The sequence below is a fragment of the Podarcis tiliguerta genome, assembly GCF_965153285.1.
Source record: "Podarcis tiliguerta genome assembly, chromosome: W".
Taxonomy (NCBI): Eukaryota; Metazoa; Chordata; class Lepidosauria; order Squamata; family Lacertidae; genus Podarcis; species Podarcis tiliguerta.
The window spans coordinates 20,088,160-20,103,640 of NC_139552.1; the positions used below are offsets into that span (position 1 = coordinate 20,088,160).

Consider the following 15,481-nt stretch of genomic DNA (forward strand, 5'->3'; position numbering starts at 1 on the left):
CATCCCACTTCAAATGAAAAATAATAATAAAAGAGCTCCCATCCAGACTCTGCCGTCTCCATAGCTGCTCTCAGAGCTCCAGTCTCCTTTGGTCATTTTGGGGACTCCCTTGAGAAGAACAAGTGGACATCTAGGAGTTGCTGTTGGTGGTGGTGGCAGGAGCAGGGCTCAGCTCCGCCTGCTCTTAAGTGTGCTCTGCTCAGTTCTGCAGCCTTATCCCTTGGCACCAGGTGCACATATGCTCTCATACCCCCTCAAGCCAAGCCCATTTCTTTTTCTTCCTCTGTTCTCCCTCCTACCACTGAGCCCTGGAGACAAAGCTTAATGGGGAGAGGGGAGGGCAGACCTCCCCTCAAGAGTCTATGCAATAATTCACAGCCAGCTGCTGCTGGGCTGAAACTTGCAAGCTGCAAGCAGTATGAGGAAGGAGAGCAATTGAGAAACACCTTGGGGAAGCAATGTAGCCCTCTTTCTGCACCTGCAAGCCTTGTTGTGAAGAGCGAAGTCAGATTCCATGGTATCTGCACGACCTGATGCCCCATGCAGCACCCCCTCTCCACAGCCTCTCCCTCATGTGTGCTGCGAGGGCCCAAGGCGGCTACATTTGGAAAGTCTGGCTGAGCTTCAGAGCAGTGGAGAAACCAGCAAAGGCAAGTGTAGCTCCCCTCCAAACACCAGAACAATCTCTGCACAACGGATCTTTCATTTTGAAACAACCGTTTCCCAATAAATTAAGAGTGTGTGTGTGCACCAAGTACAGGAACCCAGGACAGAAAAGCAGAAAGACAAAGTTGCAGAACTTGGGGTCGGGTGGGGAGCCCAACCCAACCCAGCTGTACCCACTGCCTCAGCTCCCCTCCTGCTGCCCAGCCTGCGCCCCCTCCTCCTCCCTGATCCCTTTAGGCAGTGCTTAGTGTTTCATGAAGAGTGAACACCCTAGAACTCTACTTGGCAGAATGGGGACAGACAGCTGAACTATAGAGAGCAGGCTAAGGCGTACGTGGGCCACAGTGGCTGCCCTGCCCCTTCTTGATGAGCATCAAGGCTGGGGGGACAGAGAAAGAGGTCCTGCAATCCCAGGACAGGCCAGGAATCCCTATGCCTGGTACCCACCAAGAGTAGCACATGCTCAGCTGCAGCAGAAGGGGAGAGCGTGGACTACTGCGCAGGGACTGAGAGCAGCAGTGGTGGTAGTAGGATGGGCAGGGGAATGACTGTCCTCCAACAGGGTCCCTCCCCAAGCACCCTGAACCTGCTGCCAATGCCCTGGAACCATGTGGAAAGCCAAGTGTGCAACCGTGTCAGGAGTCAAGAGGAAAAGGTGGAAAGGGCGAAGCACAGGGAAGGGAGCTGGCACATGGCAAGATGGCACAAGGGGAAGGGCAGGCACCAGAGAACAGAGGCTGGGCCTTGCCTCTTCCCTCCCCACTTCGTCTCCAGTCACGCTTGGCACCTTGAGCAGTCATCCGCCCCCAGCAGGAAGCCCAGGAGGAAGCCGATGGGCAGAGGCCGTAGCAGGAGGCTGGCGAAGAGGGTGGCTGCAGGGAAGCGAAAACATTTGCATGAGAGGAGGCGGGAGCAGGAGGAAGGCCAGCTCCCAGCCAGGACAGGCAGGCCTTACCTAGCATGTTGCCACTGACGTTGTTGCTCTCAGAGTATTTCAGCAGCGCCCGCAGGAAAGCCACCACGAAGCGGAACACGTTCTGGTGCGACCGCGGCAACTGGCAGATCACCTGCAAGACGGGGAGGGCCGGTTTGGAGTTTCAGTGCAGAGCTTTGCGAGAGGAGGGGCATGGATCACTAGCACGGTGCACTTGTTATGTTTGCAGGTTTAGACCTGGCATAAAAAAAAGAGTGTTTAAAATGGTAACCGGACTAGAACTCTGCTGGGAACTTTGGGGAATAATACAACTGTAGAGTCGGAAGGGACCACGAGGGTTAACTAATCGAACCCCCTGCAATGCCTAAGGTGGGGCTCGAACTCAGGACACTGAGATGAAGAGCCTTATGCTCTACCAACTGAGATATCTTGGGGGAAGGGCCATAGCTCTGCAGTAAACCACCTGCTTTTCATGCAGAAAGTCTCAGGCTCCACCCCCAGCATCTCCCAGCAGGGTAGGGAACATCCCTTGTCTGAAATCCTGGAGAGCCACTGCTTGTCAATTTCAACAATACTGAGCTAGATGGCCCAGTATATGGCCGCTTCCTGGGTTGGAAATTCAAGCGAGGTTCACTGAAACAGGTGGGCTATTGTTACAAGTCCTGGTCAGAAAGCAAAAAGGCAACATGTGCGCACCCCACCCCCCTCCACAACCGAGAGGGATGGTTATCAAAGGAGACATCAGCAACCTCTGCAGTTAACAAGGCTTGCCAGACCAGACTAGCCCTCCTGCCAGTGTGCCGGCTTACTGGCTGTCAGGGATGTTTTAGTGGATTTCCTGTTACTCGCGGCAACATTTGAACTAGATGACTTTGGAAATCCCTTCTGATTCTATGCTTCTGTACACACCACAGACCAGCCAGGAAGAGATGGGGCTCTGGGGCCGACCTGGCGACAGAGGTGGCTGTCATGTGAGCACTCAAGGCAGTGTTGATACAGTTCATAGCAAAGGAAGATGAGCAGAGCTTCGGCCACCGAGTGATCACTGCCAGCTATTGACAGCCTGGCAAGGGAAGTGTTCTGTCCTGTTACCTGCAGCCTGCCTCCTTCCCAGGCTGGTCCAAAGCAAGAAGCTTGGTCCTTATACATCTGGGCCCACTTTGCAAGTTCCCACTTTTGGCGCAAGGTGGACCTTGAACCCCCAGCCCTGAGATTAAGAGTGTCACGCTCTACCAGCTGAGCCATCCCACTGTAATTATCCCACACCTCCCCTCTTGACGAAGCTGCCTGCAAAGCTGATCTGCTGAGGAAATGTCCTTCTGCAGGCATGCTTTCAATCCAAACAACAAATACTAGTGGTCAACTCCAAAAGTGTGGTCAACAAACCCTGCTTGCCAAAGAACAATTGAACGCACCCTTGAAGCTCCTTTGCAGCCATGTCTTTAGCTGTCTCCACACCTGACACCACGTATGATTCTAGATGTGGGGCCTGCGGGCCTGTCAAGGTTCCCCACCTCTGCTCTATCTAGCCAGGCTGATGTTTTCAAATGGGGGTTAAAGCTGTGAAGCTGTTTGGATGCATGACTGGACTTGACTGTGGGCATTTCATTGTGCTGTGTCCCAGAGCCTTAAGGATGGGGTGGCCTAGGAACCTAAGCCACCAGGTATATAAAAGTGAGGTCCACTCCAGCCAAGAGCGAAAGAAAACCACCAAGCAGCCCTGCTCCCCAACAATGTCCCCCAAAGAGGATACGGATCGTCTCGAGAATGCTGGCGTCCAGGCACTCAGTTCTCTCCTGCAGCTCGTCCTGCGTCCCCGGGGTCTGGAAGAGGTCCTCCTGAAGCAGAGTATCACCCATGCGTTCGGAAGGGATGAGGTACATCCTGGATAGCATGAAGAACAATCCAGCCCTGGGGTGCATAATGTGAGGTCGAGGAAGGCCACAATGGAGAGAAGCCCCTCACCAAGAGAGCTGGCACAGGGGCTGAGAACTGTATCCCGCCTGCTTTCCACAGTAGCATTCCTACCACCCTTCTCCTGATTTGGGCAATGGGAGAGTGAAATCATTCCCCGCTTCTTCTAGTGGCCAGTCTCAGAGAGCCGCTTTGCTAGGGAGAGACAGACAATGGTTGGGAACACTTGGGTTCTTCTGAGCCGCTCTAAGGAAGACCGTATGCTGGATGTCCCACCCGCTGCCGCTCCACCAAGGTGCCACTATACGCACAGCAGGAGTTTGTAAGAGCGAGTCGGTAGCTAAGATATGAATCAATTGGGACGTTTGGAACCTGCACACCCCAAAACTGGTACTGGATTCCAGCCCACACCCATCCTTTCAATGGTATCGTCCCCCTCAGCTCACCTGATGGCAGGCATTCTTGAAGAGGTGGTCCACCAAAAGCCAGATCTCCTTGGCCGCTCAGTGGAGTCATCACCATCCAGGGGTACGATATCCAGAAACTGCTTCTCCTGGAGGTCCAATGACAAGCGGGACTGGCATGAGAGCCTGACAGAATGTGTGCCTGTATGCATTCTTTCCTTGCTCCAGCTGGGGGGACAAGTCTTGCCCTCTGAGGCCACAACTAGGGCTGGGCGATAGCTGGCTTTCAACACGGTGCTATAGCACTAGCTAAACATTGCAATACACCAATATATCACGATGTCTGAAATAAGATGGAGCTATGTAGAGGCATTGGCTGGCTTCACGGTTCCCCCCGCATTGTGATTTCTGCTGCCCCCTGCAGGAGGGCAGGGGAAAGCTGAACCGGCAGAGTCCACAGGGGCTGCAGGAATCTAAAGCAGCATTGTCTGGCTTCAGAGTTCCCCCCCACATGGTGTTTTTTGCATAGTACACACACATATCATGATTCGCAATATATTGCCAGGTCAGAAATTATGAAACCAGTCTCACTATCTAGACTTCAAGCTGTTTTGAAAATATATCTATATTGACGTATCGCCCGGCCCTAGCCACAGCAAGCATCTCAAGTGGGAAAACAAAAAACAAATTGCTCGCACCCCAAATCCAAGCTCCCCCTCCCCCTCTTAATATGCAGCTCGTAATCCTCCCACTCCGGATGTGCAGTTCACCCCAAAGCTTACTGAATATGCAGCTGTGGACATGAGGTTTGGCTAACATTTTATTTAAATTGCTGGAACCTGCCCTGGGACCTTAGGGTGAAGGGCAGGAAATAAGTAAGAAAAACAGCAACAGAACATGGATGGGCCTTCATAGGTTGATGGGCTGCAGCCCCAGCCAGCATGATGAGATGATGGGGTCACATGTTCACCACCCCTTGTCTAGAGCACGTTGCAGAGGCAGTGGTAGAAACTGAGCAACAGCTGGAGCCCCAGCCCACGACTTTGTCTGGGCAATGCAGCACACAGCAGCTGGTGAACCATGCCTCCTGCCTCCTTCCCATCTTCCTCTCCAGAAATGTTCAGGGTGGTTAGTTCTATCTCCAGCTCCCACATTCAAGAGAAAGAGAAAGAGAGGAGGGGGGAGCAAGAGAGCTTTAGGAGCACAGCAGTGGCAAGCAGCCCATCACTAAAAGGAGTTGGCAAGGATGGAGAATTTGATCCCCTCATCCCCAGGGCAGCTGTTGATTAGGACCCAGTTCATCCCCTCCGCCAATACTCCCCGCCTCTGTAGAGAGAGAGAGAGAGAGAGAGAGAGAGAGAGAGAGAGAGTATTGGTGTGGGGAATGACATCTGGAGAGAGAGAGAGAGAGAGAGAGAGAGAGAGAGAGAATTTGATCCCCTCATCTCCAGGGCAGCTGTTGATTAGGACCCAGTTCATCCCCCCCCCCCCCGCCAATACTCCCCGCCTCTGGAGAGAGAGAGAGAGAGAGAGAGAGAGAGAGAGAGAGTGTATTGGCGTGGGGAATGACACATACTGTATCAGAGTCTTAGTGCAAGAGTAGCTGGTGCATGCTAAAGAACACAGGAGCCTTGCTGGGTTAGATCAGCATTTTGTTCCCACAATGGCCAACCACATGCCCTTGGGAGTCCATAGGGACACGGGGACAAGAGCACTCTGTCCATCATGTTCCCCAGAAACTGGTAATCAAAAGCATGTGGTTTGTGATAATAGTGGCAAGAAATAGCCCTGACTGGTAGCCACTGATAAACATATCCTCCATGATTCTAAATGTCTACAGCTGTCCAAATTGACAGTCACCACTGTCTCCTTGTGGCTAGGATAATACACCCAAGTCTATCTGATTTCGAGAGGAGTGACATTTCCCTGAGCCACCCCAAAGCAGCCACTACCGCTTCCCAAATGCCAGTGCTCAGGTGGTAAGAGTAAGCCAGAGAGGCATAGCCTGTGCAGCAGTTGCTGAGCACAGAGACAAGGAGAAAACTGGCTCTTGGGGCCAGAGGGGGCTGGCGCCTGCATCATGAGACTGGGCTTTCTGCCTCCCGTGCTGCCAATCGCAAGCGGACCCAGAGTCAAGCAGCGCAAAATCAGTTACAAGCAGTGATGGCAAATTCTGGTTTCGTCTCCATTCTCCTCTGCCGAGTTCTACAAGGGCCACGTTGAGACTAGGGAAGAGAAAAGCGCAGAGAGCTAGAGCCACCACCTGGACTGGATTTGAGTCAGAAGGCAGGCAGGTGCGGGTTGCCTGAGAGGAAAGTCAGGTTGGTGGGGTAGTGCCTGGTTTGCCCTAAGGGACCAGCTGCCACTGCATGGAGCAGCTGCTGATCCTTGACAAGGGCAACTCCATTTACGTGCCTTCGAGGCACATGCACACTGCCGCAAAGCCGGAAGGGGCACTTGAAGGGGCAAAAATGTCCCCCCCCCCCCAAGAGCACAAAAGCGGCAAAGTGGCATGGAAACAGCATCTCGACTCCCTCCCAGGAGCTTTGGCACCGACCTCTCAGGCCTGTGGAGAGTTGGAGCAAGGAGTTTTGCAGGGAGGCTGCTGGTTTTCCAAAGGCCTTTCAAAAGGGCTTCCGGAAGTTTAGAGGGTGTTTGCAGGCTTTTCCAATGCTGTCCCCAATATACGCAATTTCATTTAAACGCACGGTACCTCGGAACGCAACCCCCGTGTAAACGGGGCGTTGCCTGTACCTGATTTGAGCCCGCTACATGAACATCTAGAGGATAGCAAACCAACTGTTACCTTTTCTAGGAAGCTGTCTTCTCCCTGAGATCAGAGGAGGAAGGCAAGAGCAAAAGACAACCAAGGGTGTTAATGGCACAGGCCCCGAGAAGAGAAAGAAACAGCCCGTTGGCTGAGCAGTATCTGGGCAGATGGCAGGGAAATGCACACGGTTCAGTGGCCCTGCGAAAGGGCAGGTGGGAGGACCAGAACCTGGGATGACTCAGTCAAGGCAAACAAAGGGCATGAACAGCACACAGGAAGCGGATGCACAGCTACAGAAGCTGAATGCAGCGGAGGACCCCCAGCCCCCACATTTCTGAGTGGAAGAGCAGCTGTTTTTCAAGCAGGCAAGCAGAGTGGGAAGGGTAGACATCCAGCACAAGGCTTCCAAGGAGGTCCCGAAGCAGCTTGGTGAAGAAATAGTCCTTGCCAGGGTCAAGGTGAAGGACAAAGATAGCCTCAATCTTCTCTTCCTTGCTGACGTACACATCCAGGGAAATGTCCCCCGTCTCACCTAAAACGGGAGGAGGTCAGGCAGATACACTCTTTGGCACAGCCAAGTTGGCTTGTCTGTAAATTAAAAGTGAAGACAGTGAAGAATTGAACAGAAGGACACAATGCGAGCCTGCTGGATCAGGCCAATGGCCCATCTCGTACAGCCTCCTGTTCTCACAGGTGTATGGGGGAAACCTTAACTTCAAGAATTAGGAAAAGAAGCGACTCAGTTCCCACCCCCACCCCACTTTCCTCTCTAGTCCTCCAAAGCAGCAGCTGCACAGAAGATGGTGACAGGATACTGGGGGGTGAGAGAAAGTGATCCTAACAAAAGAATATAAAAAGGGAAAGGATTTTTGCGCCCCCAATGTAACTTTCTTTTTTAGTTTACATTTCATTGAGTTTTTAAAAGTTTGGCTAGTTCTATATGATCCCCAAGATATTGTTGTGCCTCCACAACATAAAAATACGCATTGTTTTAAAAAAGTAATTTTTGGACGGACTGCTCTCACTGGTGCCCTGCCATGCCAAAAGGTGTTTTGGGACCCTCCAGCATTGTTTGGCTTCAATGCATTTGTGTGTGTGTGTGTGTGTGTGTGTGTGTGTGTGTGTGTGTTTAAAGCTGGTCACAAACACTTTTACACTTTGGGCTCAGAGGCAAGGAAACGTGCTCCAGGGGGAAGTTTGTCCTTGGCCCCGGGCTCTCATTTAGGGGACTGCACATGCAACAGGTCCACGTGGGGCTCTCCAGATATTGCTGCACTTGCCACTGGCCATGTTGGCTGGGGATGATGGGAGTTGTAGTCCAGCATCTGGAGGGCACCACACTGGCTACCCCTGGAGTCTTTGCCTGCGAGGAAGAGGCTGCCGCTCAGTGGAAGGGCATCTGCCTTGCATGCAAAGGTCCCAGGTTCTATCCCCAGCATCTCCAGGTAGGGCTGGGAGAGATCCCCCGGAAATCCTGGGGAACCGCTCAAGACTGAGCTAGATGGGCCAAGGGCTTCTTTCCCCCCTGGTCTTTTTGCAGCAAACCCTCTTTAAGGGGTTGGAGAGGATCCTATTCGTCTTTACCTCCCTCCAGGGAGGGAAGGAATTCGTTCTCCATCCTGTCCATCAACTGAACAATATCCTCAAACACTTTCCGGTACCGTCGGTCAGCCACAACCTTCACCTATGGGGGGGGGGGGCAGAGCACATTTGTTGGGGCTATGGACTGAAAGGGGGGGGGGTATGAGTTAAGAGCAGAAAGGCCTGATGCACCCCCCTGTTCCCAGCCCTGAAAGAGGCAAGTACTGTAACTCTGAGAGCTTCCCCAGGATGGCAGCGGCTGTGACTTCCAGAGCCAATGGGCTGAAGCCAAATGCTCCAAGCCAAGTACCACACAAGCTCCACTGCATGAATGGAGCCAACGGTTAAGGTATACAGTTCAGCCCATGTGGTCTGCCCTGCCTGCAGGAGCAGCGTGTACTCAGAACAGTGGAGAATGGAAGCCTAGGGATTCAACAGAGCCAAAAGCTGCCCACTCCTTGCACCGGAAGTCATTGGCCAAGGAGGAGCTGTGTGGAAAGGGGCCTGGTTGTTGGTCAGGGCCTGCCCAGATTCGAGGAGGTGCCACATAGCAGGCAACTAAAAACCCTGACTAGACGATAGCCCTGGCCAGGGCAGGTGTTACCCCTGTGAGGAAGAGGGAGCTGACGGGCTTGTGGTCGCTCCTTTTCAATTCCATGTGGCTTCGGTAGCTGAGCTGATTCACGCTGCCTCCTCTCCAGAGGATTGGCTCACACCATGCTGGCACACGCCACTTCCCACTGCAAGGAGACACTGTTGGACTGGCTGAGGCAACACACTAGGCTCACACAGTCAAACTTTGGCTCCACACACGGCCTGTGATCTTGACCACGGTCAAGAGCTGGAGATGATGGGAGGCTTCCGGGTTGAGCGCCAGCGATCATGGCGGCCCCCTGCTGAGCACCGGAGGGGGAGCTCCGAAAAAAAACAGGGTTCTACCGCTACGGCGATGTGGTGAACCCCTGAAAACGTAGGCGGAGGAAGCCTACGTCCGTGGGACTCGGCGGGCACCAACAGCGATCCCCTAAAACGTTTCTGGGGCTCAGGAAGAGCTCCGGAGTGTGGAGGGGGTAACGCGGTGCTGAGAGTCAATCGCTTCTTTTTCGGAGAGACGTCGCACAGCCGTGATCGGAGGAGCGCTCAACTTCTTCTTGGGACAAATTGGATTATAAAAGAACTTTCCGTGAGTAGGAGAATTACAAATTTTAAAAGGAAAAGAAACAAATTAAGGAACTTTTGGGTTTGGCAAAGTTAAAAAAGCAAGCTAAATTAGAACCGAAGCGGTAAGGTTTAACCAGGAAGTCAGCCTTCCGCTCTGTATATAGCTGGAAACAAAGACTTTTGTGTGCCAAACCTTTAAAAGTGCTTTTGAAGAAACGGAATCTGGCGTTTTGATAAGGATTTTCTCCCCCCTTAAGTGGCAGGGAAAAGGGGGGGAAGGACTGGAAACTATATTGCCTGCGTAAGAAAGAGCTGACTGTGGGGGAACCACCGCCCGGCGCGCCCGGCTCTGATCTGTCAATCTGAAAATACAGGGTAAAGGAGGGACTGCGGAGAGAGACTCTGAGATTTTAAGCTCTGCAAACTGGATTATACTGTTAAAAGCTGTGACTGTTTAAGTCTTGTTGCTGGGAGGAATTAGCTGCAAAGTTGCTGGGAAGGAGAAGGAGAAGACGGGCGACATTGTTCCCAGGGGCTATTGTATCCCCCTAGTGGACATAAGGACTGTTACAAAGACTGATACAAAGAAACAGAAAGCAATTGGGAATTTTCCACTGTTTGGCTTTAAAATCTGACAGCTTGCTGCAGCTGGGAAAGTGACTGGGGACTTTCCACTGTTTTGACTTCAAGTCTGACAGCTAGCCTCAGCTGGGAGTGACCTTGAAATAAGTTGGTGTGGTATGGCAAGTGATAAGGGAAAACTAGAGACTTCCGGGTCTGAGCGCGATCGGAAAATGGCTGCTTTCCTCTGATGTCTCAGAGGGAGAGCTCCGAGAGGGACGGGGTTTTACTGCTTCGACGACGCGGAAACCCCATAAAACCGCAGGCGGGGAAAGCCTACGGCCGTGGGACTCAGCGGGCACCGAAAGCGCAGCTCCAGATCGTCTCCGGGTCGTAAATAGCCCCGGGGAACGGAGGGGGGGCCGGCGTGGTGCTGTGAGGCTATCGCTACCTTCTCAGAGCGACGTCACATTGCCAAACCGGAGAGCGTTCGACCTCTTCTTGTTACAATTTGGATTACAAAACAGAATAATCGTGAGTAAACTACAGTAAATTTGAAGGACTTTAATCTGGAAAATTTGAATTGGAAAAGAATCGGGACTTTAAATTTCTTTAAGAATGATCGGAACAGAGGCGGGAAGGTCTAAACAGGAAGTCAGCCTTCCGCTTTGTATATAGTAGAAAGTAAAGACTATGCTTTAACATTCTAAAATAAGAGATTGAAAAATCTACTCTGAAGCCACAGAAAGGATTGTAACCCCCCTCCCAAGAACTGGAAAGGAGGGGGAGTATTCTGGGAAAGTCTAAATCCCCCGGGGTAAGAGGCTGCGGTAATAGAAGCACCACTCTGACTCCCAGGTCCTGAGCTGTCAAACTTGAAAATACTAGCCTCAGAAAGGGGACAGTGGACGGCGCTTGCTAAATGAGAGTTAAAACTGCTATAAAACTGTTATAAAGGTGTTAGAACTATAAAACTGTCGCCAAAAGGATTGATGATACAATACGGTCTTGATTGTAAACCAAAGGACATTTTGTTTCTTCTGATTGTGGAACCTTAGAGTCCCCCTAGTGGGCACAGACATTGTTACAAAGTCTACTGGTAACTTTCCACTGTAACATCTTATGGCAACTTCTTATCGGACTGTCTGTTAGTGCCACAAGCCCAGCTGCAGCTGCAGCCTGACCGTGGGAAAGTTTATCTTATGGCTGAGAAAGAGAGTTATCAGGAAAAGACGACAAGATCAGGCAAATCCTTTCTCCCAGGAAGAAGAGGATCTTTAGACCCTACAGGAGGTACCGCCTCACAACAGAAGGGGAAAGGAATGTCGAGTACAGATGAACTGATAAGTTCTGGCTTTGCAAGGCTACAAGGGGCCATTGATAAACTTACAGCGGAGGTGTCAGGGACGAAAAAGGAGATTTCAGAAATTAAAAATCAGGTGGTAGAAACGAATAAAGGGATTGCAGAAGCATCTTCTAAAATAGATCAGAATACACTGAGCATCCAGCAAAATACAGCCGCAATTCAGAAATTATTGGACGACTCTGACAAAACGCGAAAGATTGCAGAAGAAGCTCGACAGGCTGCAGCAGCTACGGAGGAGAAATTACCATCTATGACCAGACAGTTGGAGGACTATAAGGCTAAGTTTTCCCTAATTGACTTGAAAGAACGAGAGGCAAATCTTAGGATCAGAGGCTTGCCTGAAATTGAGAAGGAGAGCCTGCGGGACTACCTGACACAAGAATTTGTGAAATTTTGGGAATTAGATCCGGAAAAGGAAGAAATAAAAATTTTGAGTGCCTTTCGACTGGGAAGAGCAAGTAAAAAGATCAAAACCAGAGATTGTCTGATCGCATTAAGATCCAAGGAGGAAAGGGATAAGATCCTAGGACTGCATTTTCACAAACCTTTGGAAGTTTCCCAATCGAGAGCTGAAATTTTTAGAGACATCCCCAAACATTTGCTTGATCTCAGAGCCAGATACAAAGACCTGGTGACTTTGTTGAGGAGAAATAGTATCATCTTCAGGTGGGAATTCCCAGAAGGACTCTCCTTTAATTTCAAAGGACGAAAGATTAAAATAAAGTCAGTGGAAGACAGAGACAGCTTTTTGGAGGCCTGCGGGGAGGACCTACAGAAAGGGACAGTAGACCTACTAGAGGAAAGAAGAAAGAAGACAGCAGAGGCAATATCGAATTTAAATTTGGATGGAAAGGCTCCACCGGGAGCGGAAGAAGACAAGTTATCAGAAGCAACGGGAGGAACAGAATAACAATAATACAACATGTCTCTGCAACTTTTGAGCTGGAATTGTAATGGTTTGAACATTTGTCAGAGGAGGAAATCCATTTTTCACATATTAAAAAAAGAACAAGTGGATTTGATTTGCCTGCAAGAAACACATGTGACCAGGCTTCATAGAAAAATTTTAATTAATAAAAAGTTGGGACAAGAATTTATTTCATCGGACAAAGTTAAAAAAAGAGGAGTTGTAATCTATGCTAAAGAAAGCCTGGCACCAAAGTTCATCTTTAAAGACGAGCAGGGAAGATATTTGGCTATTGAAATACAGTACCATGGACAGAAATATTTGATGGTGGGCATATATGCGCCTAATGAAGGGAAATCAGAATTCTTTAAAAGACTGCATGAGACATTGCTGGATTATATGGAGTACAATGTGATTTTAATGGGAGATATGAACGGAGTAGTCTCGACAAATATGGATAAGGCACAAAGACAGGTAGTTACTAAAGATGGGAGACTACCGAAAACCTTTTTTGAAATGACTGATAATCTGGACTTGATTGACATTTGGAGAACAAAGCATCCCCTGGAAAGAGAGGGAACCTTCTTTTCTGAAGCCCAAAAGACCTGGACCAGAATTGACCAAATTTGGACCACTAGAGAACTGGCTCCAAAGATAAAAAAGGTTGAAATCTGCCCAAAGACTTGCTCCGACCACAACGCTGTTAAGATGGTAATGAACTTACAACCAACTGGATCCTTTAGATGGAGGATGAATGACTCTCTTTTTAGAGATGAGGAATTTGTAAAGAAAGCCCAGAAAACTCTGAAAGATTATTTTGAAATAAATTTGAACACTACGGTGGAGAAAAGAATTATATGGGACGCAAGTAAGGCGGTTATGAGAGGTTTTTTGATCCAACAAAATGCACTCAAGAGAAGATCACAACAGGAAAAAAGAGAAAAGATCTTGGACAAAATTAAGGAAGGTGAAAAGAGACTGAGAACAAATCCAAAATCACAGGAAATTTTAAGAGAGATAAAGCTGCATCAAGTACAGTACATGCAATTGATAAACCAAGAGATTGAATGGAAAATCAGACAGATGAGACAAAGAACATTTGAATCGGCAAATAAGTCTGGAAAGTTATTGGCATGGCAAATAAAGAAGAGGCAAAAAAATGAACACTATTACAAATCTGGAAGTTGAAGGAAGAATGCTGCAACACCCTAATGAGATTAGGAGTGCTTTTCAAAAATACTTTAAAAAGCTTTACTCTCAACAACCACAGAAAGAAACAGAGATAGAAGAATTCCTGAAAGTGAATGGGCTGCCAAAAATATCGCAGGAAAGTAAACGGAAACTGAGCTGTAGGATAACAGAACAAGAGGTAGAGAGCGCCATCCAAAACATGCAATTGGGCAAAGCTCCGGGACCTGATGGGCTGACTGCAAGATATTACAAATCATTGAAAGACTGGCTAACTCAACCCTTAAAGGAAATATGTAATGAAATACTTCAGGGGAAAAAGGCCCCAGAATCGTGGAAAGAAGCTTTCGTGACTCTTATTCCAAAGACAGACATTGAAAAACATCAACTTAGGAACTATCGGCCTATATCATTGTTAAATGTGGATTACAAAATATTTGCAGATATCTTGGCGAGAAGACTGAAGAAGGTATTAACAGAGGAGATTCATAAAGATCAAGCAGGCTTTCTCCCAGGCAGACACTTATCAGAGAATGTAAGAAATATAATTGACATTTTGGAACTGTTACAGGAAAATATAAATACAAAAGCGGCGTTGATATTTGTGGACGCCGAGAAAGCCTTTGACAATATCTCTTGGAGTTTTATGAAGAAGAACCTCCAAGGCATGGGGGTAGACCAAGAATTTGAAAATGGTATAGGGGCAATCTACTCTGAACAAAAAGCTAAATTAATTGTAAACAATGTTTTGACAGAAGAGTTCAGAATAGAAAAAGGAACACGACAAGGGTGCCCAATTTCCCCTTTACTTTTTATATCGGTCCTGGAGGTGTTGCTGAATATGATTAGAAAGGACCAATTGGTTAAGGGGATACAGGTCGGAGCTAAACAATATAAATTAAGAGCATTTGCAGATGACCTGGTTTTGACGTTGCAGGAACCAAAGCTCTAGAACTGATTCAAGAATTTGGCCAATTGGCAGGTTTTAAATTAAATAAGACAAAAACTAAGGTTTTGACAAAAAATTTGACAGAAATGGAAAACGAAAGGTTTCAGAAAGAAACAGGTTTAACAGTGGTGAAGAAAGTAAAATATTTGGGAATAACTATGACAGTAAAAAACGGGAACCTATTTAAAGATAACTATGAGAAATGCTGGACGGAGATAAAAAAGGATTTAGATATATGGTCTAACTTGAAACTCTCACTACTTGGTCGTATCGCTGTAATCAAGATGAATGTATTGCCAAGAATGCTATTTTTGTTTCAGACATTGCAGATTATTGATAAAACTGATTGTTTCAAGAAGTGGCAAAAAGACCTTTCTAAATTTGTCTGGCAGGGCAAAAAGCCAAGGATAAAATTTAAAATACTAACAGACGTTAAAGAAAGAGGGGGCTTTGCCCTGCCAGACTTGAAACTCTATTATGAAGCAGCAGCGTTTTGCTGGTTGAAAGAATGGCTACTTCTTGAAAACACAGATATATTGGATTTAGAAGGGTTTAATAATGCATTTGGTTGGCATGCATATTTATGGTATGACAAAGTTAAAGTGCATAGAATGTTTAAAATTCACATTGTCAGAAAAGCACTGTTCAATGTTTGGAGCAGATACAAAGATCTTTTGGAAAACAAAACCCCAAGGTGGTTGTCTCCAATGGAAGCTAAAGCAGTAAAAAGACTCAATATGGAGGCCAATTGGCCAAAGTATTGGGAGATTTTAGAACAGGATGGTGACAAATTGAAATTGCAGAGTTTTGACAAACTAAAAAGCAAAGTCCGAGATTGGCTTCATTATTATCAAATAATGGAGGCATTTAAAATGGACAGAAAAATTGGCTTCCAGGTGGAAAAATCAAAATTGGAAACAGAACTGTTAGAACCCAAAACAAAAATATTGTCTAGAATGTACAATTTGCTGCTGAAATGGAACACACAGGATGAGGAAGTGAAATCGGCTATGATTAAATGGGCTCAAGATGTTGGTCATAACATAATGTTTGCTGACTGGGAAAGGTTGTGGACCACTG

At 48.2% G+C, this 15,481-nt stretch overlaps 1 protein-coding gene across 1 annotated transcript in view; it reads right to left on the bottom strand.

The window, feature by feature from the left end:
* Positions 1–352: 352 nt before the first annotated feature.
* Positions 353–15,481, bottom strand: part of LOC310668774 (inositol polyphosphate 5-phosphatase OCRL-like) — a gene marked incomplete at both ends in the record, with an annotated part of 364,445 nt that continues 349,316 nt past the window's right edge. Inside the window, 8 exons of the mRNA XM_083422105.1 lie at positions 353–407; positions 1,454–1,538; positions 1,622–1,733; positions 2,549–2,652; positions 3,354–3,438; positions 3,961–4,016; positions 6,074–6,143; positions 6,725–6,748. Coding sequence (XP_083278231.1) covers positions 353–407; positions 1,454–1,538; positions 1,622–1,733; positions 2,549–2,652; positions 3,354–3,438; positions 3,961–4,016; positions 6,074–6,143; positions 6,725–6,748 — 591 coding nt within the window. The remainder of the gene's footprint in view (positions 408–1,453; positions 1,539–1,621; positions 1,734–2,548; positions 2,653–3,353; positions 3,439–3,960; positions 4,017–6,073; positions 6,144–6,724; positions 6,749–15,481) is intronic.